At 43.5% G+C, this 25,231-nt stretch overlaps 2 protein-coding genes across 4 annotated transcripts in view; one reads left to right on the top strand and one right to left on the bottom strand.

Annotated features, from left to right (window-relative positions):
- Positions 1-1,118: 1,118 nt before the first annotated feature.
- Positions 1,119-10,342, bottom strand: MORN2 (MORN repeat containing 2). The gene is made up of 5 exons (XM_073339825.1): positions 10,290-10,342; positions 8,410-8,460; positions 6,248-6,354; positions 5,196-5,332; positions 1,119-1,381 (listed from the first exon to the last, which is right to left on the bottom strand). Exons 1-5 carry the CDS (start codon positions 10,294-10,296, stop codon positions 1,279-1,281), a joined length of 405 nt encoding a protein of 134 aa, XP_073195926.1. The 5' UTR covers positions 10,297-10,342; the 3' UTR covers positions 1,119-1,278.
- The window catches only part of DHX57 (DExH-box helicase 57), a 32,331-nt gene continuing 17,428 nt past the window's right edge, over positions 10,329-25,231 (top strand). The window contains exons 1-11 of one of the 3 annotated variants that reach the window (XM_073339824.2): positions 10,364-10,420; positions 11,974-12,079; positions 12,683-12,885; positions 14,417-14,569; positions 15,558-15,725; positions 16,476-17,314; positions 18,914-19,095; positions 21,465-21,586; positions 21,871-22,066; positions 23,310-23,434; positions 24,816-24,949. In XM_073339824.2, the coding sequence (XP_073195925.1) occupies positions 12,692-12,885; positions 14,417-14,569; positions 15,558-15,725; positions 16,476-17,314; positions 18,914-19,095; positions 21,465-21,586; positions 21,871-22,066; positions 23,310-23,434; positions 24,816-24,949 (2,113 nt within the window). In that variant the 5' untranslated portion in view covers positions 10,364-10,420; positions 11,974-12,079; positions 12,683-12,691. Of the gene's footprint in view, positions 10,421-11,973; positions 12,080-12,682; positions 12,886-14,416; positions 14,570-15,557; positions 15,726-16,475; positions 17,315-18,913; positions 19,096-21,464; positions 21,587-21,870; positions 22,067-23,309; positions 23,435-24,815; positions 24,950-25,231 lie in introns of all 3 variants that reach the window. The other 2 variants (XM_073339822.2, XM_073339823.2) reach the window with 2 other exon arrangements.

The raw sequence follows: 25,231 nt of genomic DNA on the forward strand, positions 1-25,231 counted from the left end.
TTTGGTCTGGACCTGGCTCCCGCAGGAGATCAAACTGGGTCCATTTGTGTCCGTTTCTATCTCTACCCTCACGTCCTCTGCCCCACCTCGTACAGTGGAAACCCCAGATGGTTAGGGACAAAGGGGTGGTGGAGAGGTATGGAGAACACTCGGATGTACTTGGGCTGGGGGTTTGTCTGGTATCTGTTGTTACTCAATGTGCCTTTTTCTGCTCCCTGTCTGTCAGACCTCAGGGTAGGAGATGCAGCTGCCTCGCTGAGGTGCCACTCCCAGCCCCCATAAAATCAGAGCATTGATGCACTGCAGTGTATTGCATCTGCAGGAGGAGGTAGCGCCTGAGCTTATTAAGCTCTCTCATTTTTCAGGTGTTGAAGAGTCATTGGTCCCACTTTTCACTCTCTCCCCCTCCCCCGCCTAAAAAAAGTTCAACAATTTCTTTTTTAAACTGTAAAACAAAGTTCTATTTTTTAAAGCGTAAAACCAAAATGTGTACGGTTCTGGACAGAGCTCGGTGCTGATCAAAGCCAAATAAAAATGTAAAAGACAATTGTAATTGTCCTAGAACTCTGAGGGATCAGGGTGGCACTAAGATCAGCTACATACGGCCTCACCTGTTCCAAGGCCTGTATGCAGCCAGGTGAGTCGCTTGGCAGGTGACGGAACCAAAGCGCTGAGCTGTCAGAGCTGTTTCTGAAGTGTGGCCAGGAGCATTATGGGATTGTACCGGGGGGACTAACTGTAGTGCTACTCTTGCATATGCTGGCGACGCAGTGGTGCGCTAGTGGCACTTTGTGCAAGTGCAATCATGCTGTGTGTGTGCACGGTTGTGAGCGCAGCTGTGTGGGACAGTTGCTGGTTTTTTCTCTGAAACTTGCACATATTAAGCACAAAAGGGTCTCTCTCATTGATGAATGGTGTCTTCAGAGTCCTGGTGTCTTCTGAAACTCAAACTTGCTAAAATTCCTGCTACAGTCTCCCATAGATTTAATAACTAAATTATTTTCAAGACTAATTACAGTCATTAACGGCTCTGGTTTTAAATTCAACCCATTGTTCCACATCATTTGTTAGACATCCATAAAATGGAACTTCATAATGAAAAGAAAAACAATAGAAGGTTTAGTTTGGTTAATTTTATTTACAGTCTGTAGCCTGGGAAATTATTTCTAATAAATATGTTAAGACATCAGTTGCTATTGTGAACCTTGGTTACAACTATTAAGTCAAAATGCAGCACAAGAACAGTATTTAATACATGTTACCTTCAGTGCAAAATAGTTACATTTCCAGCTTAAGCTTCAGTCCTGGTGCTGCTGTGTAATGAAATGTGCCACTCCATTCCAGGCCTTGTGTATCTATAAATTCTCCTTCACCTTCCAGCCTGTAACAGTATAAAACCAATCTGTTAATGGAGAATGCAATCAACGTGCTGTGAATACAATGGTGAGAGCTCTAGAAATACCTAGATAGATCAACAGACCAGCAAGAGTTGGGGCACCAGAATCCAACACTCACCGCCACCCCACCTTACAGAGCAAGCAGGTCCCCTAACTTTTTCATGTGGTAATTATCTCCTCAATAATAAAAATAATAATAATAATAATAATATCAGGAGTCCTTCCAGTTTGTCTGATGTTCCTAAAACTCATGCTCCAGGAGCCAGAAAGGGATCTTTTCTGCCCAATATATTCAGGATTTTTTTTTTGTCTCCTTCATCTGAAGCATGTGGGATGGCCAAGGCTGGAAATGGGACATTGGCTGGGGTGGGCCAGGGCACTGAGGTGGCACCAACAAGTGTTCTCTTTCTCAGGTGCTGGGCTGGCTTGTTCTTGCTCACATGCTCAGGGTCTGACTGATCGCCATGTGGGGTTGGGAAGGAATTTCCCCCCAGGTCAGACTGACAGTGACCTTGGGGTGTTTTCGCCTTCAGCAGCACACGAGTGGGTCACTTGCTGGATTATCTGGATAGATCTCATTTAACTAACTCCCTGCCATTGCAAGGGCCCTGGGCACTGGTGCACCTGGGTCTCCCCTATTCTCTGCCTATGGTGCATAATAGCTTAGTCTCCTGTGGGCTGGAGTGCTTTGGTCTATTTCGTTTGTTGGGTTTAGTCTTTGGACGCTGGGTGGTGTCGGTGGTCTGTGAAATAAAGGAGGTCAGTCTAGATGATTGGATGGTCTCTTCTGGCCTCAAACTCGATGACTAAGCTATAAAAGCTCTGACCAAGGAGCCGGAAAGACTTCAACAGGGGCAATATATAGGGCAAAAGAAGTGGGCCAGTCAGGCTACACCTCTCTTCCCAATAGCCTAGTGGGTGCCCTACAACTTCCTCCCAGTAGGTGGCCTGTGAAGGCACACCATCAGTGCCCAGCCAGGATCTGATTTTTATTAGTGGTATCCGCAAGATGCACATATACATAAAGCAAGTTACTGTGTGATCTTAATGCTGTAAACGTAACGTTCCTTTTCCTTTCCCCATCCCTACCAATTCTCATTGTTATGGTGCGCCAAGGCAAAGCGCAGTGTTTTCTAGACTCCTGTGACAGCCATTTTGGACTCTCTTCTCAAAAAAGCATGTCTCTGTGGATATTTTAAAGCTCTGTTCAAGGTCAAAACATCTGAATACTCCCTCAGTGAAGCAATGTCTATGCTCCAATATGCCTTGGCAATGGAAAATTAAACTTTAAAAACAGTCCTGGGGGACCAGTTTCTCATTCACTTCTCAAGAGGAATAGTGGTGGCTGCAAACTGGCATGGTGGTATCTCAGTTTTCTCAAGGAATCCTGAGAGTTAGCAAGATAACCTAGAAAGGGCTGTCAGGGACCACAGGGTATTTAGAATTGCAAGCTAGTCTCAGACATTACAGAGAACTATAAAGACGGTGGCAAAGAAAACAGATTCTTTGAATGCCAGGAAGATTCATAGTATGTTGGGTCAGACGATGGTGGTAGATAACCAGCTAACTTCTGTTGTGGAGTAGCCAACCACTGGTCAACTGATCATATTCCAGGAGCTTTGTTACCAACTCCCCTTCACAAATTTTTTGCTCACACAGTAATCTCTGATATGTCTGAACAAGTTCACTAGCAAGGAATATTGCTAATAATAAGGAATATTGCTAATATTGCTGACATGTGGACCCAGAGCAACACCACACAATCCTTCCTGCAGCTAAGAGCATACTGGATTGACCACATATTCACAACTGATGATATTCATCCCTGTGCAAAGGGCCAACAGGAGACGTATGCACCACTTACATCTCACTTAAGGAGGTGTATGGGCATTGTTCTGGCCTAACACACACCCGGGAGCCACCATCTTGATGTATTTCCAAATGTCCTTGCCAAAATGGTAGGTACTCACTCTTTGTTCTCACAGAAAGCTTACATCTTGCGTTTCATATCATAGTGCATACAAAATCCCTAAAATAAAGTTTAAAATTACAAACTCTGAACCAGCAACTACATATGCTGGGCGGTGTAATTTTAAATGGATTTTCCTTGTAAAGCGCTAAAATAAATGTGATATTACTTTTCCAAAAAATACTGGTTTGTTTTTAGGATACAGATTTGTATTTGGTATCTGATTGGATTCTGACAGCAGGGACTGATGCCTTAAAAATACCATAATCACTGGTCACATTACTAGCACTAGTGTATTCAGTTCACTCTGTGCATCACCAGCAAAACTGTATTCTGATTCAAGATTCTTCATTGTTTGTTAACAATACAGAAAAAATGCAGCTAGCTTTTCAGACGCTACACTGAGATGGTAGTTAAAAAAAAAATAATCTTGTATTAACTTCAAACCTGAGCAAATTTGCCGAGACTCATTTAAGGAGAATGAATATGAACACTGTTGACATCAGTTTTAAAGTCAACTTTTTTGATTAGATCCACTTATTATGAAATCAAGATCCACTTTCTGTTTCAGGGACATACAATCTCTTCCTCATACAAAATCCCTCATTCACAGCCCTGCATCAACAGACTCAGCTGTTGTTTTATAAGGTCAGCACTACAGCTTTTCCATTAATCTGAATGATAAAAAAAATATACCTCCAGATGCAGCATTTCCTCATCACTTTGGAATCTAAACTTCTGTCTTAAAACATAGAGGAATAAGGAATGCAGGCCATACCTACAGACTGGGGGCAGTGCTTAATTTGTTATGAAAGAGCTCAAGCAATTTTTTTACATTCATAACTGATGCAGCAAGCCCAGGGGTGCCAGGGCTATGAACTTTCAAGGCTAGAGGTGCTGGCAAGTGCTGGCACACATAAAGCACTGGCTGGGGGATTGGATCCTCTAAAGCAGTGACTTTGAAAAGGATCATAGCAGAGAAGTAACTCAATACCAATTCCTAGTGTGATGCTCTGGCAAACAGGGCTAATGCTGTCCTTGGATGTGTAAACAAGGGAGTGGTGAGGAGTAGTGAGATGACTTAATCTCTATACACAGCATTGGTGAGACCGATACAGGAATACAGCGTCCAGTTCTGCTGTCTGCATTTTCAAAAGAATGCTGAAAAATTGAAGACGGTGGACAAAAGAACCACAAAAATGATTTCTGAGATGGGGAAAAGGCCTTACAGTGAGACAATTAAAGAACTCAATCTGTTTATCTTATCAAAAAGAAAACTGAGAGGTGACTTAATTACAGTGTAAAAGTACCTTGACAGGGAGAAAATACTGGGTGCTAAAGGTCTTTTTAATCTAGCACATTAATCCCTTCTGACCTTAAACACTATGAATCTATGGTCATGTCTGTACGAATAGTTTGTCTAAATGAGCAGGTAGGGGGTGTCAATCTGCAATGCTTCAGCGGGGCCTGCACTAATGGTTCGTGTAGACCCTGCTCCTGCACGTTACAAGTTTCCTAATACCGCAGCTTCAAACTGCTGCACATCAATGCACACGAAGGAACTTTTAGTGCACAGAAGCAGGGTCCACATGGACTGTTAGTGCACAGTGTCCTGCAGCGATGCAGATTTACACCCCAACTTGCAAATGCTCATCAAGACGCCCTACAAAATGAAAAATTTCAAGATGGCCTCATCCTTCACTGGCTAGAGAAAGCTACTCCCACATTTGGTCACCTTTGTGTGGAGATGTAGTATCTTGCAGTATTAAAACCCACATGTTTGGAGGGAGCAGCCTAAACAACTCTTGTGTCTTTGGCGTTAAGCTTACTTGTTTTCATTGAAATTTCCAATGTACTTTGCTCCATTTGGAAATGAATAGGTTCCTAGTCCATGAAACATGTTGTCCTTGAACTCGCCTTCATAAACTGCCCCTGAAGGATGTTCAAGCCTTCCAATGCCATTCATCTATGTTTAACAAGGAGTTGAGGAAGAGGATTAATACTTATTCTTAAAATATTGATGTATACCCATGTCTTCAGATAATTTTCTTTGAATGTACTCCATTATTAAATAAAAACAGGCAGGGCACCTAATACTCTTTAGGGATTACCCAGGCTCAGTTGTGCAAGGTTTTCAGATGGGTCTCAGAAGTTTTTGGCCAAGGTATCTATACAGTATCTATACATCTCTTACGAAAAGTGTCATGGGATCTTTTGTGTCCATTCAGCAGAGAGTCTCAGCTTTTAAACTCTCATCCCAAACCTTAATAGAATGGAAATAAGAAGTTAAGAGAAAAGGCGTGTGCATTTCTTTCTAACTTCATAATGCCTATAATGGTGTCAACAATGCACTCCAAGCAATGCATACCCCAAAAGCAATACAATACACACCCCATAGGCCATACATACCTCAGCTTCATCAAACTTGCATCTACTACAAAACCTTAACAGTTTACTTGTTGCTGTTGATGCTCTGTTTACTCTTGCATTTCTCTCAGCTTGGTCAATCAAAATGGATAAGTCAGTTTCCCTTTGTTTAAAATTCTTTTAATGTAGCTTTTTTACTGAATTATCTTTAAAAAAAAAGCCCAACAGACTAAAAAGAATGCCATGCCAAACCAAGTGTTGCCAGGAGAGGCTCCTTTCTAATTGCACTATTATTTGTCTAATTACAGGGGCTACACACTCTGTAGCACCAATTTTTTTCTCAACAGCAACAAAAAACAACTTTTCCGATATTTACTCATTTTGTCTCAGTAATTCAGAAAGATAACCCAAGGCTTATTCTTTAAAACTAGATAACCAGTGGGAAACAATAGACTATTCATTAATGGTAACTGGAAGCTCCACAGAAGTTTAAAATAGAGAACTTTTAAATTACCTTATCGTTTTTCCAGTTTCCTGTGTAAGTAATTCCATTAGGGGTGGTATGAACTCCACCTCCATGCCTCTCAAGAGCACCATCAGGTGTTCTTATACACTCACCATCTAAAACGAGTGAATCAAAAGAGTAGTCCGAGAAACCTTGTTATTTTCAATATATTGAAATTCAAACAGTCATTTCCATTTGAACCAGGCAGTATTTAACTAAAAAACTTAAATCTTAGAATAAATCTCTAGAAGTTAAAGATGCAAAAGACTTATTAGGTCAGAGAGAGCAATTATTAATTATTATTATTATTTAATCCATTTCACTCCCTGTGCAGGATTGTTTCCTACAGGATTTGTAGGGGATCATGCATGTCATGCAGAAGGTCAGCTCCAGCTGGGGTGCAGGGTCGGAAGCCGCACCACGTGACTGGGCCCTGCTCTGGCTGGGGCGCAGGGTCTGGGACCACTCTACGCAGCTCCTGGAAGCCGCAGCATGGACCCACTCCGGCTCCTAAGCACGCCAATGGGAGCTACAGGGGCGGTGCCTGCTGATGGGGCAGTGTGCAGAGCTGGCTGGCTGCGCCTCTGGGTAGGAGCCGGAGAAGGGACATGCCACTGCTTCCGGGAGCCTCCACCCCTGAGCCTTTCCTCACACCCCAACCCCCTGCCCCAACCCCCTCCCACTCTCCAAACACCTCAATCCCAGCCCGGAGCACCCTCCTGCACCCCAAACCTCTCATCCCCAGCCCCACCCCAGAGCCTGCACTCCCAGCCAGAACCTGCATCCCTTCCCACAATCCTGCCCCAGCCCTGATCCCCCTCCCGCCCTCCAAACCCCTCGGTCCCAGCCCAGAGCACCCTCCTACACCTCAAACTCCTTATCCCCAGCCCCAGCCAAGCCCACACCCTCAACCAGAGCCCTCACCCCCTCCTGCACCCCAGCCCCAATTTTGTGAGCATTCATGGCCCATCATAGAATTTCTATTCCCTGATGTGGCCCTCGGGCCAAAAAGTTTGCCCACCCCTGGCCTAGATGATCAGAATGGTCCCTTTTGGCCTTACATTTTATGTAAGCACTTGATGATTCTCTGTTCTGTTCATTCCCTCTGGGGCACTTGGCATTGGCCACTGTCAGAAGACAGGACACTGGGCTAGATGGACCTTTGGTCTGACCCAGTATGGCCGTTCTTATGTCTCTATATTCGCAGTTATCAGTGCCACTCAAATATAGGACAATCTGGTGGCCTACAATAATAAAGTTCTATGCTGCCATACAGGAAATTCAGATTGAATTCTCAGATATGTTCTTCCACTCTCTTGACCAATATGGACTAACAAAGGAGTCACACCTGAGTCTATGAGCCTAACCTTGCACCATTGAGGTCAATGGGATTTTCATTGCTGACTTCAGTGGAAGCAGAATTAGGTCTTATCAGAGAATTGCTTTGCATCACGTAGTATTAATTCCACTGGCTGACTGTGGTCCTAATGCGAGAATCAGATCAGTGTGAGCAGAGTGCCGCATCAGTGCAAACCCTACTAATGTCAAAGGACCTTCGAATAGGTGCAGGAGTCTCCCAGTGCAGCGCTGATTGCAGGACTGGGGTTTGAAATGGTAAACTCTCAGAATCAAAACCTGGCTGCACTGAGGTCAATTGGAGTTTTGCCATTGACTTCAATGGAGCCAGATTTTTTGCCCTGAAAGTAGTTCCATCCAGTTTTCTCAACCAAAGCAATGGTGTTTTAGGTAAACAAAGTCTTAAGGTTTGGAATAACCGGAGGGAATGCTAAGAAAACAAATTCACTTATATTAGTTTCCACAACTCTTTAGGGATTTTAGTTTTAACAGTAAGCAAGACGTGTTGTTGAAACAGTTTCTCTTTTCCCTTTTAAAGAAAGCATTTTGGTTTAAAAATCTGACCTCTGTCAGGGCAATGAAGTTGGTATATACAACATTTTTGATACCATAAACTCAGTTTTAATGAGGATGACTAGATGTCCCAGTATTAGGGGCTTTGTCTTATATAACCAACTATACCACCTCCCTTGCCAAAAAAGTGTCCCCATTTTTCACACTTGCTATCCGGTCACCCTAGTTCTGACATATTTTATCAAATTTTTAAATTACAGTCAACAAGAATAAGTAAGCATTAACTCTCAAGAATTTCTTACCATATTTGTCATTATTTGGAAATACAAAAGATATTCTATAAACTTCAGGACCTGTTAAAAGAAAAGGTGTGTCATTATTTTACTTTCATTTTGGAATCCAAGTCTTTAAACAAACTAGAATCAATCAATAATATAATTGTATTTATAAAATGTCCATATTCCTCTTCCAAGGCACTCAGGTTACTGTGTGATACAAATTAATGAGAACAAAGTCAAATACAAGAAAAACATAACGAAAAGAAACACTCAACCTTCAGGACAGACACAAATGTTAGCGTCCTGTACAAAAAGAAGGGAAAAAAATGATAGTTGGGGAAATGTAATAAACATAGGACCGACAAAAAGAAAAGGAGGACTTGTGGCACCTTAGAGACTAACCAATTTATTAGAGCATAAGCTTTCGTGAGCTACAGCTCACTTCCTCAGATGCATATCGTGGAAACTGCAGCAGGCTTTATATATACACAGAGAATATGAAACAATACCTATTCCCACCCCACTGTCCTGCTGGTAATAGCTTATCTAAAGTGATTTCCAGCACTTTAGATAAGCTATTACCAGCAGGACAGTGGGGTGGGAATAGGTATTGTTTCATATTCTCTGTGTATATATAAAGCCTGCTGCAGTTTCCACGATATGCATCTGAGGAAGTGAGCTGTAGCTCACGAAAGCTTATGCTCTAATAAATTGGTTAGTCTCTAAGGTGCCACAAGTCCTCCTTTTCTTTTTGCGAATACAGACTAACACGGCTGCTACTCTGAAACCTGTCATAGGACCGACAGTAGTCACAATAAAAAAACCCTTTGAAATAAATAAGTTGAGGGGTTTTTTCTTTCTGAAATGTGGGGAGAGATGAATAATGACAGATGTTTCAGACAGTGAGTTCCACACTTTAGGACCCACCGCAACAAAGGCACAGCCTTCTGCAGCTATCAGATGCAGCTGTGGGATGGTTAAAAGGTGGGCTTCATGGAGGGTTGCCAATGCTCCAGGGTTGTCCTGGAGTGTTCAGGAATTGAAGATTAATCTTTAATTAAACATTATGTCCTGTGATGAAGCTTCCAAGCAAAACTGGCAACTCTGGAATCTAGGTACTCATCAGAATGAGGTTCACACGCAAGATAGGAATTAGAGCCAGAGCCTACATGATGGTGTAAAACTTTATAAAGCCAGTAATAGTGTAAGGGCCATTGACCACTTTGTCTAGGCAGCCCAGACACACAGACCAGTATGGGGGGACTCTGCTCAGAACTGCAGAGGCCCCTGAGCAGACCCGATGCTACCTGCTGAACAAGCTGCACTGCGAGGTCTACGCTAACCCCTGCAGCAGTGGGAAGGAGCAGGAATCTGATCCTGTGTTCATGAGGTCAGGTGTTGCTATTGTCACCTTGCCATGGGATCAGGGTTACCCATGTTGGTTGGAGGGATTCCTGGAGGTTTCATCACAGGACAGAATCCTTAATTGAAGACTCATCTTCCACTCCGGGAGACTCCCGGACAATCCTGGAGGGTGGCACCCCTGCCCGGGATCCGTGATGGCCCGGCCTGCAGGGGGCACATCTGGCTGCAGGGCGCCGCGGTTCTGAACGGCCTCAGCCTGTGTGAATTGCCAAGCGGGCCCGGGGGGGGGCTCCGGGGGGAACGGGCTGTGGAGGGGGGCTGGGGGGGGGTCAGGCTCTGGCGGGGGTGGGGTTTCCGGGGGGGGCGGGCTGTGGCGGGGGGTCGGGCTCTGACGGGAGCGGGGGGGGGTCGGGCTCTGGCGGGGGTGGAGGGTCCGGGGGGGGCGGGCTCTGGTGGGGGTTAGGGGTCCGGGGGGGGCAGGCTCTGGCGGGGGGGGTCTGGGAGGGGACGGGCTGTGGCAGGGGGCGGGGGGCTCTCACCGGCCATGCCTGGGACGCGGTGTCTGCGGTTGCTATGGGGACAGATTGACTCTTGCACCGGAAGCAGAAGGCATTTCGCTTCCGGGTCGGCGGTGCCTGCGCTGGGCCGGCTCCGGAGCCAGTTGTGACAGGTGGGTGTAGCGGGGGGTCCCCCCGGCGGGCGGCGTGTCCCCCACGGGCGTTTTTGTTGGGGGGGGGCTCCCCCATGCGCGTGTTATGTGGGGGGCGGACTGATCCCATGGGCGTGCTGTGGGGTGAGGGTCTGTCCCGCGTGGGGGGTTATGTGCAGGTGCCCTACGGGAATGAGGGGGTCCCGCGGGGGGCGTTATGGGGGGGCTCGTGGTGCGGGGCTGGTGGGGTCCCGGGGGGGTGGGGGCCGTTATGGGTGGGGTCGTGGTCGTGGTGGGGGGCTGGGGGTGTCCCGCGGGGGGCGTTACGGGGGGGGGCTCGTGGTAGGGGGCTGGTGGGGTCCCGGGGGGGTGGGGGGCGTTATGGGTGGGGTCGCGGGCCGGGGCGGGGCCGGGGGGGTCCCGCGGGGGTGGGGGCGTTATGGGTGAGGTCGTGGTGCGGGGCTGGGGGTGTCCCGCGGGGGGCGTTACGGGGGGGGCTCGTGGTACGGGGCTGGTGGGGTCGCGGGACGGGGTGGGGGGGCTCTCGTGGTGGGTGGGGGGTGTTATGGGTGGGGTCGCGGTGGCGGGTGGGGGTCCCATATGGGGCTGTGCTGTCACTGGGAGTGATTAAGTTGGTTTTATGTCTTGTACTGGATGTGAATTTCCCCCCCCCGTACCTCCCCCACCTGGAAGGTGTCTTAACCCACTGATATGTCAGCCCCAACAGTGACCGTGACCAGCATCAGGCACCTTTGCTTGTACCCAGTGCTCCTGCTGGGGGCCCTGCTCAGGCTTCGTACCTCTCTAGCGCAGCCTTGCAGCAATGCTGCCCACCTACGCACTCCCTGCCCCACTCTGGAGGGGCAACAGCCTCTCTTTAGCTGAGATAGCGACTCGTTTCCATTATAAGACTCTGTTGTAGAGTAAGGCTGTGTCTGCACTGCAGCTTATGTTGGCAAAACTTATGCCACTCGGTGCAAACAAACCACTCCCCTGAGCAACATAAGTTATGCTGACATAAGCGCTCGAGTGCATAGCGCTATGTCGGCAGAAGAGCTGCTCTCACCGACATAGCTTCTGCTGTTTGCTGAGGTGGTTTTATTATGCCGATGGGAGAGCTCTCTCCTGTCGACATAGAGCGTCTTCCCCAGATGTGCTGCATCGGTAAAGTATAACATTGGTTTGGATAATTGCCAAGTAAACAGTCTTTGTGATCGCATATTATGGCAGTTGTCTTTGCCGTTTTCTTTTTTAAAAACTGGCTTATTGAATTCCGCAATGAGAAAACCTCCTGTAAAATCAGTGTTACAGTGAACAGCTATTATTATAGGGTGTTAATTATGTTGGGATATGCAACAAAATACAGATGTTCCACATTTTGGTCTTCTGTCATAGGTTTTTAATGGCTTGTGTCATGAAATGGCAGGATTGAAGGTTGAGTGGTATGGTTAGACTCATGTCTTCTCCACTAGACTACAGTGCCTCATGCAGATTGCTTTAGATCTCAGTTTAGAGAGTCCAGGTATGCTCCCAGAGGAGAGGACTCTACCCACAGATCTTTCCCTCCCATACAGAAGAGGTCCACAACCATGTCTGTGGTAACATCCTCCCAGATTCCAGAAGGCACTCAGCAATATGGATATCTACTTAGGGCAGTGAGCAGGCTAAAGAAGAGCTGAGGTAGGGGAACATGCATCCTCATCCTTCCCAGCCCTGCAAACTTTAGGGTGGAAAAGTAATAAAGACTGGACACCTCTCCACAGTGGAGATCCCCTTTAAGGGTTGTCCCTGGGTCATCTGTGCCCTAGAAAGTTCCATCGTTGTGTCCCCATTAGAATTGCAGTACGAAAAAGTGGGGCCAAAGCTTCCAAGGAGGCAGGAGACTCCTCGCAGAACACTGTGGCCTCTCACTGATCCTTCTAAGATGAATGCAGATCCATTGGGTCTGTGTATTTCAAGCAGGGGTAATTCCTGGTGAGCTCAGTTGGTGCAAACCCCGGCTTGCACTCATGAATGCTTAAGGGTCGGCACCGATGGACTCTGGCTGAATGGATGTGAATTCTAAGTTTCCATGAGGCCATAGCTGTATTTTACAACAACTGTTGTAGAAGAGTATGCTTGGTGCTCGGACCTATGAATTAGACAAGGCATAGTTTCTAACAGACCATTTGTTAACAATACCCTTTATTGTACCATATAAATAAGAGTATGATGTGCACCAAGAAACATGGACTGTATTGCATAATTATAAGAATATTTGTTTAACCTTTTTTTTCCCCTTAGTAGGAGAAAATGAGTTCAGCGGGGAAGAGAAGAGGAAGGCCGAATAGAGGCGGAGGAAGAGGACGAGGCAGAAGCGGAGGAGGAGGAAGAGGCAGAGGACAATGTAACAAATCTCATGCTGGTGGAAATAAGAAAGGGTCAAGCAAAACTTGGGATGATGGGGATGATTTTTGCTGCTTTGAGGAACTGCCAGTTGCATCCAGGTCATTATTATTCATTTTCTGTGTGACTAAGATTTGTGGGACACTTCAAATCCACTTTTTGAAAACCTTTGAATGTTTGGAAATGTAAAGAGAATAGGCATTCTTATACTTGGGAAAGTTTCCAGTTAACTTATTTTACATAATAAGAAACCTGGGTAAACAGCTTAGATTAAAGCACATACACATAGAATAACTTAAAAAGAAATACAGACAAATGCTCTTCAAATACTTCTTGTGTGTGTATTTATTCTCTTTCAAGTTAGCGCCAATGTAAAAGCCTCCCTTAACCTGTAAATCAGGGCCTGTATTTCTTGCAATTAAACAAGGGATTTTGCCACAGTTAAGCAGGTTTGGATAGTTCTTGCTGCATTTTTTGTAATTGTTGGTGTAGTTTTCATTGCAGTTAACCACTGAAGATAATGTTTCAGAAGAGAGTAAGGTGGAAACCTCTGAGTAGTTGTTATGCACAGTGAAATTATAGTGCCTAAATGGAGCTTTTAAAATGACCAGATTGGTGCTGAACTTTGCCTGTAATTGCTAGCTTTCAAGTCCCAGACGCTAGTTCTGGTCTGACCTTCAGGTGAGGGCGGAGCAAGTTAACCTGATTTCACACATGGGGGTAAGTGAGGTTTACAGAAATTAGTGAGCCATCAAATAAATCTCAGCATAGAGTAGTGGGATGTCTCAGCAAATGTTTGTAAATTTTAAAGTCTTAAGGCTAATTGAGGGAGGAGTTGGAAAAGCACAATAGGATTCAGGATCTCTGGCTCCAAACTCTGTGCTCAGTTCCCTGGGATTTACACACACTCTTCCTGCTGCTTTTGGCAGTGGCTTAGTGGCACTCTTTCTCTCTGGTACAACTTATTTTCACCACAGCAACTATATAACACTAGTCTGGAGCAGTCTTCTTACTGGCAAATAACAATAGATGGTACAAATTCTAGAAAGAAGAGTGGACAGGCCTTATAATCAGCTTCCATTTAAAATGTAAATGTTGAAAAAGTGAATTTTCATGTTAAAATAAAAATCTAAACTTACAGGCAAAGAGTTCTGCTTTGCATATTGAATTACCAGTCCTTTAAAGCTAACTTCTCCTCCTCAAGTTTTACGCTTCCAAGTTTAAAGCATGTTTTAATGCAAATGTATGATAGCTTTTGGTCTGCCAGAAAGTCTTTTTATCATATAATCTTAGTGTGCATGCATTATTGTCAGATTTTTTTTACACAAAATGTATTCTAGCCAATCTATACTTAAACATGCTTGGCTGTATTGTAACCACTGATGATTTTATCTAGCCAAATGACTTGAAAACACTGAGGATCTGACATAAGACCAAAAAAAGTGTATTTGTTGTTAAAGACCCTCCAACACATAAACAGAATCAAGTGTCCCATTGTGCCTGTGTGTTGAAGGGAGCCCTCACTTTAATCCTTCTGTTGGATTCTTGATGTAGGAATCTGATTAGTCTGTATAATTTCAGTTACATAAATAAACGTGGAATTTGTGTGTGGGTGTTTTTTTTAATTTTTAGAACAAGCTGCGTTATCAGAAGAGGGGAGCAAAGCAAACAGAGACCTGAAACGAGGATGCCTCTGCAGACCATACATATGACATCTGAGAATCAGCAAAGGGTGAAAGAACTCCTCCGAGAACTGCAGGGACAAGAGCTGGCTGCTGGTTCCGAGTTAGTTTAAACAAACAAAACCATTCCTGGCTAGATCAGTTTTTTTACGTGTGTACCTTTGCTTAGAGGAGAAATATTTTGCATGTGAAAGCCTCTAACCTTTTCCATCATTCACTGGGCACTGTTGTAATATGTAATGATGTGCCTTAAAGTCGGGAGCCAAAAAACCCCACAACTCATCTGTACTATATATTTCCATAGTTGCTATGTTGGAATAGGTTTCCTAAAAAAATTTCTTCCTTTCCTTTTGGCAAACTGGTGTGTAATATTACTGTTGCTATGAAATGGCTACTGTGTTCCACACCAGAGATCATTCCCTCACGGTAGCATTGTGTGGTGTCTGAAGTGCTTTGGGATTTCTTTAGATGAAAGGAACTATCCAAATGTAAATTGTTAGAAAATGTGCACCATTCTAATGTTTTTAAGCACTCTGATTTACCACCACTTCCAAAAGTAATTGCTTGTTCCTTTTTTCTTTAGAGTTGACTTGAAAAGCAGAAAATGGCTTTGTTCCTTTTTCTTTTTTGTTGTTGTTGTGCTTTATGAAGTATAAAGAAGTCCTTATTTTTTATTAACTTCAGAATGATCAGGAATATCAAATTTGATCTTCCCTGTTTTGCTGATGGTCATTCTTGAAGGTTTTTGATTTCTTTGCACTCCTGTAACAGATCCATAGAAATTCTTGACTTCTCTAGGAAATGTAGCCAGGATTCCTAAGTTGTGGACAAGAATTATTTTAAAAAATCATCATTTCAAATGTTTGCTGCGTACAATATTTTTGCTCTTGAAATTGCATTCTGCCAATTAGTGGTGGCCATAACTCAGTTATGTGTAATGTATAACATTTTAGCAGACAAGCTATTCTAAATAAAAGCAGCATGTTATTAAATTTTCCCTTTATTTGAAACACCATAATTTTGAATCACACACACACCCACCCCTAATTAAAATGTATAATGCTATTATTGATTTGATATCTCTTTATCAGAATGGCTGCATCAGATGGTGATGATGAACCTGATTATTTTGATGACGTGCTTTGCTGGTCAGCAGACGAAGAGATTTCTGAAGTAACTACAAGGATGGTTTCTGAACCAGATGAACACAAAATGGTGGAAAGTGAGGTGTCTTCATTTGCTGTGCATAAACTTTCCAGGTGATTCCGTTCATAATAAATAATACGCTTGCACTCCTGGAAACTGTACTTTAAGCCCTCAGTGCTTGGTACTCTCGTTGACTTCGGTGGAAATTCTGCATGCAGAGGACTAACAGAATCAGCCCTTTTGTGAATGCGCTTAAAATAACACTTAAATCATTCCAGTCTTGCAGCAGTAGCTACGTTTGGTGGTTTCAGTTGTCTCTCAAAGAAACAGAAATAGATACTGTAAAATCTAATATTCAGGATAGTCAATGGAAATGGAAAGTATTTGTATTCAATTTTGGCAGTTCCAATGGGCAAATAGCAAATATTTCTATACAACGTAGAATTCCTTTGTCATTATAGTTCACACAGGGTACCTTGTAAGCAGTCATCAGCTATTTTTTTGTATGTGGAAGCTTTCTATCTCTAAGTAACTAAACTTTTTCTGAAGAGTTGACTTTGCACTGTATGGTTTAATAATCCTGTAGCTGTCATGAGCTACTTTCTGAAATGTGGAAGGTTCACTGAATGGGTGAATCCATCATGGACTGGCTAAACAGTGGACTTCTGTTTTCATAGTTGCCAGTCTGGCACCTCCCATGAGCACTAAAATTCTCTCAAAATATTTCAAACAAAATAGTAATGATGTCTTATTCCGTATAAGCTTATATTAAATTAGTTTAATTGAATAGATCTGCAGTTACTTCATATTTCATTGCTTTTTTGTCATTGCCTTTTGCAATTTTTTCCTCCATTCTGCTGTAGGTATGGCTTTGATAATGAGCGCTGTCGGACAATTCTAAGATCCTGCAATGGTAACATTGGGGCATCCTTGGAACACTTGCTGTTGCAGTGCTTTTCAGAAAAATACGGAGAGAGGATGCAAATCTCAGAAGCAGCTGTTCAGGCCAGTATAGAAGAATGCTTGGAACAAAGGCAAGAAGAGGCTTTTGCTCTCCATTCAATCTATGGAGAAAACTTTGTAGAAAGAATTAAAAACAGAGTTTGGATATTTGGATTGGAACTGGAGCACCTAACAAATAAAGTCAGCAAATCCAAACAAAGGGATAGTGCTGCCAAAGATGTGGAAAAACAGACTTTAAATAAAGTCTGTAAATTTTACCTTCAAGGGGGCTGCAAGTTTGGCTCAAGATGCAAATTCCAACATGAGACTCCTCCAAAGCACCTGCCAAGAACATTACAGAATTCTGTGGATGACGCTCACCTCAGATCTAATGGCGATACCTCTCCTTTGTACGAACTTGAAATCAGATTTCCTGAGGATAACAAATACCCATATCAGGCACCCATTGTGGCATTTTATTCCACCAATGAGAATCTACCTCTGGCTTATCGTTTACACATTGCTGAATTCCTCTATGGAAAGGCCTTGATGTCTGCAGAGGCTAATGAACCAGTTGTGTATTCTTTAATAACCTGTTTAGAGGATGAATCAGAAATAACTGAGTTACTTACTAATACTTACCACAAGTATAGTGTCCCTCCTATGTCCCTGCTGGACATGCCCTCAACAAGAACCCGTACAGACTGTCATAAACAAGCGTTTCCAGATAGTTCACCTGTTTCAAATTGCATGTCAGAAGGTAAGGACAGTGTCATAAAAGCTTTTCTTTTGATGGTGGGAGTACGGTCTAGAGGCTAAAGCCAAGGTTGGGAGTGAAGGTCAGACTGCTTGTCCCAGTGCTTCTGTTACTGACCGATTTTGAAACATTTAAAAACTTTAAAAATTCCTAGGCAAAAAATAGAAAGACTTCATAAAGCTGGAGTTAAGGCTGAGCAGGTGTTTCACCCAGTTTTATAACATTCCTAATGATATCTCTCATTTGTAAAATTGCTCCATACTGTGGAGCAATGTGGATGGATTACACAGGCAGTAACTATAAGCAGAGAGAGTCGTCGGACCACATTATTGGTCACAGGAGTGGCAGTCGCCCTGTATACGTAAGGCCTCGTGGACATCCTGGATAATCTTTTGAAGATTCACGGCAGTGTCACGGGAAAGTGTCGCTTTTTTTCACAGAATACGCATGGCTGCTGAGTCCCTCTCAAACTGCTTGGACTCTTCCAGCAGCAGGGAGGCAGAAGCCCTGGTCTCAGGCGCATAGTGCATGGCGGTGCCATGCTGGAGCAGCACTCTGGGGGCGAGCGGAGCAGCCTGTTGTCTGCTAGGCACACTAGCCAGCGGTACTGCTGCTTGGAGTGTGTGCTACAAGCCGCACTGAGCACAAGGCTGGTGGGCACGGATGGCCGCTTCTGCCTCCCCGTGTCCTCCTCCCGAGGCAATGGTGATTCACGTGCCAAGCAGTGGCAGCGCTGGGTGCTGTGCCTCACATAAAACAGGCCACTGAATCTGTTCCTCTCTCCTCCCCTCCACAAACTGCATCCGTTTTTTTTCAGGCAGCAGATAAGTGGAAACGGGCATCTTCATGCACTGGTCTTGTGCTCAGTGTGGCTGTGTGTTCCACGTGGCGGCAGCGCTGGCTGCTGTGCCTTGCATAAAACCGGATAAAACCAAGTCCCCATCCAGCCTGCTGTCCGTCCTCACCCCCGCCCCCGTGCTGCTGCTGCTGCATGCAGCAAGCTGCCCTGAGCACAAGACCAGCTTGTGCGGATGCACCTTTCTGCGTCCCTGCTGTTGGAAAAATTGCAGTGTTGATTTCTGCACAGTCTGTGAAATTGTGATGTGCACAGGGCCTTACCTACAAATAAAGACTCTATTCCAGTCCTCTGTCTGGAACTACTCATAACTTTCCAAAACTCAGTTGTTGAGATGGAATGTTCCAGAGCTGGTCTCTTCTCTACGGTGAACTTTCTTGGGAAAAAAACTCCTACACCATTCTTTTTGAGCGCATGGACAGTGGCAATGTGACCTTCCCATTACATTTTAAAAACATCTAAAAACAAGGTTACTCTTTTCAACAGCTCAGATGTAGATGTGGCTGGGTTTCGGAAACTGAATCTTAGTCTGGTTTTCAAATCAGTTTTTTTATGTTATAAAACATTTGCTTCTAGCTCTGGTAATGTTGGATCTTAAAACTTAGGGCCAACTGGTCACTTGGTGTAGAACTGCTTTTTTTGGACAGTGGTCCAGGACTGAATATAGGAAGTCCCAGGCCTCAAACCAGTGTGCGTCTCAATCTCTGCAGAGAGTTGAATGTTAAGATGCTTTTTTCTGTCTCAAGTCACAGAAGAGTCTGAACCTGAGAATGATGACGATGAGGAGGAAGAGGAGCCTGAAACAGTTATTGTGGAGAATGAGAGTTATGTGAACCTCAAGAAGAAGCTTTCCAGAAAGTATGACATGCAGGCAAAGTCTGTGTATAATGAAAATGTTAAAATCTGCAAGCAATTCCGAATAAAGCAGGTACAGTGCAAAAAAAAAAAAAAAAAGATCCATTTGTATTCTGACTTTGTGATATTTATTTTAAATGACAAACTGCCTCTCAAGCTATTCAGCTAAGTGCAAAATTAGTTATTTTGCTAGGAGATAAGATAACAGATTGTTTAGAACACTTTCATCTACAGTAGAACCTCAGAATTCTGAACACCTCGGGATTGGAGGTTGTTTGTAAATCTGAACAAAACATTATGGCTGTTCTTTCAAAAGTTTACAACTGAACATTGACTTTGAAACTTTACTATGCAGAAGAAAAATGCTGCTTTCCCTTAATTTTTTGAATAGTTTACGTTTAACACAGTACTGTACTGTATTTGCATCTTTTTTTATTTTTCTTTCTATACTGCTGCCTGATTGTGTACTTCCGGTTCCAAATGAGGTGAGTGGTGATTGACTGGTCAGTGCGTAACTCTGGTGTTCTTAACTCTGAGGTTCTACTATATTGTTAGAAAACAGATTAGACTTCTTTGTTGGATAACTGCAGACGCAGTTCTACAGCTAGGTTTATAAGGAATCGGTCCTTATACTTGAGAGCATAAACAAGAATAACATTTCCTGCTGTACTGTGTGTGCACAGTTAATTACACTGGAATTTTACACTGTTATTAGTTAACATTTGTAGTAGAATAGAGTCCAGTGGCCCCAACTGGTTTGGGTTGCGTTGTGCTATGCAGACTTAAATGGTATGAAGAGCTGGTCCATGCCTTAGAGAGCTCAGAATCTTAAATAGCTTGAGAAGTATACTGAAGTATAATATATTATATATATAATATACTTCAGTATATTATACTGAAGTATAATAATTTCCTTTTGAATTTTAATAAGGGGTGACTTGTTGAGTTATACTGCTCCACAGGACTTCATAATGGGACTTCGGAGTGTAGAAGCTTTGTTTTGCAACAGTTCTGTGCTTGTCTTTCAGAAAAGGAAAATCTGCTTAAATTGATTCTTCCCAGCTGTCTGAATGACAGTGGCTCCTTATGACCTGAACTGTTTAGGAAGCCATAACTTATCTATTATCAGATGCTGTGTAGATCACGTTTTTGTTAGGCCAGTGGTTCTCCAGCTCTTTAATTCCGTATACTTACAGTAGAGCTCTTCTCGTGATCCTCTCCTTCCTATTATCCCAGGCCTACACTGCTTGCCTCTCAAAATGCTCCATTCTGTGGATCACCTGAAGGTTCTGCCTGCAGCAGGTGATCCTCAGACCACAATTTGAGAACGACCATTTTAGACATTTGTAACACCATTGCAGACAGTAAGAGCGCTTGAATTTTCATGGATTTGTTTCTAATTTTGCATTATTTAAAGAAGAGGCTGATTTTCTTTGAAATCGAGGTAATACGGCGACCAGTATTCTAGTAAATTTTACTGCTTTAGCAATAGGTGTTGGCCAGAATTGTAACTCGTGCAGTTGCAGAAATGCTACTGTAGCCAATACACTGCATGTGAGAGTTTCTCTTTTGGAAATCCTTACAACTCCTGTTAGGCAAAGTTAACAAATCTGTAAACTTCCCCGATAGAAAATGAATCATCGGCATTAGAAGATAAGACCATGTACTATGGCAGAGTGCATATGAGAGAACAGGAAGGAAACACTATATATTTGGAGTTAATGGAAGCTGGAGGTATTTGGCACATTTGAAAAACATGCCAGTTTGATTAAGAACTTAAATATAGCTTAAGGGTGCAATTTTCAAAAGTGCCTACGGGGTACTTTGGGCCCCCCAGGTTGAAAATATTGGCCTAAGTTTCTAGCTTTTATTTGTAAAGATAAATCTTCCCGATGCAAACTGAATATAAACAAATGCAGTTTTGTCTCTCTGCTCACAGCTTTGAAAGTTGCAAAATTTTGACCTTAATATTTTTATAAAAGAAATCTTAAAGGCTGCAGGAATTGATGATTTGGGCCCCCATGCTCGCCACAGGAAGCTTTCCACTTACTATGAGAGAGTAAACTTTTTAAACCCTCCTTTTACTTCGTGCAGTTTAAGGAAAGATTGCCTTACATAGCAACTGTTGCTAGATAAATTCAGGCTAAAAATAAGGTGTACATTTTTAACAAGCAATTAACTTTTGGAACAACTTACTAAGGGAAGTGGGTGATGCTCTATCACTTGAAGTCTTTAAATCAAAATTGGATGACTTGCTAAAAGGTATGCTCCTGCTCAGCCACAAAATATGGATTTAATGCAGGAATTACTGGGTAAAATTCTATGGCGTGTGCTATGCAGGAGGTCAGAGTAGATCATAATTCTCATCTGAATCTGTGAATCTAGGGCAGGATTTGAGGCGCGTAACCAAAGAGATCAATTTCTCTTAATTATGTTTGTCAGTCTTCTAGGCACTTCCAGTCCATGTTGCAAGAAAGACAGAATCTCCCTGCGTGGGAAGAAAGAGAAACCATTCTTGATTTGCTGACTAAGCATCAGGTGCTTGTTGTGAGTGGCATGACTGGGTAAGGATGCGATTTACACACACCCTTCTAGTTTCAAACGATACATGGGAAGGCATATCTAAAGTTTAATTGTACAGTCTGTGTTCTGCAATGATCAGGTGCTCGGGTACATAATTCATTGATGTTAAATTACTTCAATCGTAGATGAATTTTGAATTAAGGAATTTTACATGAAGTGTGACCCAAACTAATAAAAGCAAGGAAATACACATTGGAATCCAACCTCCTAACTCATTCTGACAAGACATTTTTTTAAACATTTAATTATTTTTTTTGTCATGCAGCTGTGGGAAAACCACTCAGATTCCTCAGTTTATTTTGGATGCTTCACTGAGGGGTCCTCCAAATAGGGTAGCCAATATCGTATGCACTCAGCCTCGCAGGATCTCTGCCATTTCTGTAGCTGAACGCGTATCCAAGGAGAGAACAGAAAGAGTTGGGATTACTGTGGGATACCAGATCCGCTTAGAAAGTGTAAAGGTTTGTATGCTTTGCCTGTTTTTTCATCTAGTTCTTTTAAACTGTGTGTATTAGCTGTAAAAGGTGCAGACTGGCTGTCCTAGAGATGTAGTCCTTTATCCACAAGATTCATACAGTATGACCAGAGCAGTGTGAGCTTCCCCATGCTACCTTGCCATTTTGCCTCGAGCCACATTGTCAGGCACGCCTTCTAGGATGAGACAGCGGTAGCAATAGTCTTAGTGTATGTTCATTGGGTAGCCTCCCTGCAGAGGTGGCCGACAATGAAATCAGCACTGATAGTGGGTTTTGTGACCTGAACACTTGTCCTCTGGAAACTGGACTGAAATCACTTTCATTAGTCACTAAGCCGGAATCAAAGCCTAGCACTTCAGTCCTTAGTGATGTGGGCAGAATTTGAGCTAACTTCCTACTAGTGACATTCTGTCGGACATCCATTCCCCCTTTTCTAACATTTTTCTTGGATAAAGCAGACTTAGTATTTTAAAGCTATATCTGCCATTTGATTTCTCCTGTCATCCACATTTGACAAATTTTGCATCAATACAAATTGCAGAAGTAAAGTCAAATCTAAAATAAAGACTGTCAAAGATCTGAAGCTAAAAAGTTGATTGAACAAAATCTAAAGTAAGTTTTGAGTGAAAAACAAAACAGATCAGTTTACAACTGTTTTGCAAAAGGTTTGATTTTTAGTTTGTTTTGTCCATCCCTTCTTAACTTGAGCCTTGCAATTTTAACCTTGCTCTTTTTTTCTGTCCCTGATGTTGACCATAATTGCAACACCTTTTCATTCTGTCCCATAGGGCAAAATATGCATCAGTCATGAACGATTCTGTAATCCTTCATTAGTCAATCGAATAGAGACCAGAAACACAAATGGCCAGCCCTCTTCCTCCAGAGCCAGTCCCATCTCCCTTACAATAGCTCTCACCTTCGTTGATGGAGACAAATGGTCAAGTGTTTAACATGCAGCTATGGAAGCAGGAAAGATTTAGATGAGATAGTGTAGATATGTCATTGTCCTCTTGCAAAACGTCTCTGTGATAAGGACCGGATAACTGCATTTAAGTTGAATTAAGGGTAAGGTGAGAGGAAAAATTGCTTGCTCCTGCTTGAAGCAAGAAATGTTCAGGTTGGACATGCGTGCCATATGGCAACCTGCTCTCGCTAGACTTTGTATTAGGAAAGCTGTTAAACTTTTAAAATTCCACTGAACGTTGTGTGTCCTTGCTTACTGTTCCAGTCACTGGCTACCAGATTGTTGTACTGCACGACTGGAGTGCTGCTGAGAAGACTAGAAGGAGACATGACTTTACAGGGAATCACCCATGTTGTTGTTGATGAAGTTCATGAAAGAACAGAAGAGAGGTAAGTAGTTCCTTTTTCCATACCTGAAAAGGAAATACATGAAGGTGAGCACTGAGATGACTGAGTAACAAACTACGAAAGTCAAAGGGCCTCCAGCCAGTGTGATGGGCTTCTGGCAGTACTCTGCATGCACGGCCATATGGGAGAGTGTGGTTACTGCTCCTGGTCTTTCTCTCCCTGGAGACTAAGGGATTTGTTTGTGCTGTGGCAGCTCCTTGAGGAGAAGGCACATCGGTCAACCCTCACGCTTTCAGTCACATTTTAAGGAAAGTTTTAGGATGGGACAGGAGGGACAACGGAGGTGGGTTCTTTAGGTCACTATCTCTTCCCTGTTTCAGCTTGCTGTCCCCCAACTACACTAATTCTCCACATGCTGCCTCTGGAAGTCCTAAAGACCCCTCCCAAGTAGAACACCCCAAATGGGGCTCGCCCACACTTCTGGGCTTTCCCAGACCAGAATTTCCTAATTCTTCCCCCTATCCTAATCCAACCTCTCCCAAACACACCCCTCTTACCAGCTGGTAAGGGGCTAGGCCTGTTGGTAGCTCTAAAACCAGAGAAGAAGGGATGGGGGGCACTCCTTAAGATCCTCCACGCGAGATGCTTTTAGTACTACCTGGCCAGCTACAGCTATGTGGATGGTCACTGGGTAAGTTTAAAAGCATTGGTCATCCCCTGGAAAGCTCTGTACGTCCTGGATCCTGCCTGCCTGCAACCACCGCTCTCCCTACAACATACTGACACTGCTGTAGTCACTGGAGATGCTCGAGCCTCTTCATTATAAAAGAGAGGGGGCTGCTGGCAAGAGCGTTCCTTGGGAGGGTCCACAGGACTGGATACCCCTCCCCTCCACCTCGCTTTCCCCCAGTTCACAAACCAGCTGCACTTGATGACCACCTAGGCCTCCTGCAAAAGCTATGTACTTGACATGTTTTTTGGTGAAGATGGTGGGAATGCTTCTATGGGGAGAGGGGCAGAAAGGGGTTGTCTGCTGCTTTGATTTACTGGCTGGCTGAGTTAATTTGTGTGTGTGGGTTATTTAATATTGTTGGGTGGCGGTTACTATGTTATCATCAGCTTAATTAGCTGTTAGGGCACCAAGAGCTTGTATTGCTTAAATCTAAGTAAATATACCAAGGAATCCAGACACTCTGGAAAGGGACAGCAGAAAAGTAGGTAATTGTAACCCAAGGTCACTTACAGTAACTTACCAAATTCCTAGCTAAAGGCCATAACCAGAGAGGCACTATTGTGAGTACAGCTTGACATGGTGGTATTGCCATGCTGGTGGAGACCCCAGGAAAGGGAGCAGACTAGAGAGAGAAGAGATTTGGAAATTAACACTGAAGAAATTCAGATGTCTTTTGCTTGTTTTCTTCAGTGACTTCTTGCTGCTGGTTTTGAAGGATATTATGTTTCAGAGGCCAGACCTGCGTATTATACTAATGAGTGCCACCTTGAATGCAGAGCTTTTCTCTCAGTACTTTAACTCCTGTCCAGTTATTAACATACCAGGTGAAGAACGGTTATTTTTTTATTATACATTACGAGTTATTTTACTGGCTTGGTTTCAGCTTAGTTGAGAAATTTTACAATGGAGTGGGGCGTGTTTCTCTGTTAGTGTATGTTACAATGTTACTTATGAATAATAGCACTGTTTAGCTTAGGGATAGAGGTTGCAAACAATGTCTGGTTTAGGGGTAAGGGTGTCAGGCTGAGGATTTCCCAGCCCCTGGCAGTGATCATACCGCAGGCTATAAAGGGCAGCCTAGGCATGAACCTAAAGAATAAATGTAC

This window comes from Lepidochelys kempii, chromosome 3 (genome assembly GCF_965140285.1).
Source record: "Lepidochelys kempii isolate rLepKem1 chromosome 3, rLepKem1.hap1, whole genome shotgun sequence".
NCBI classification, from domain to species: domain Eukaryota; kingdom Metazoa; phylum Chordata; order Testudines; family Cheloniidae; genus Lepidochelys; species Lepidochelys kempii.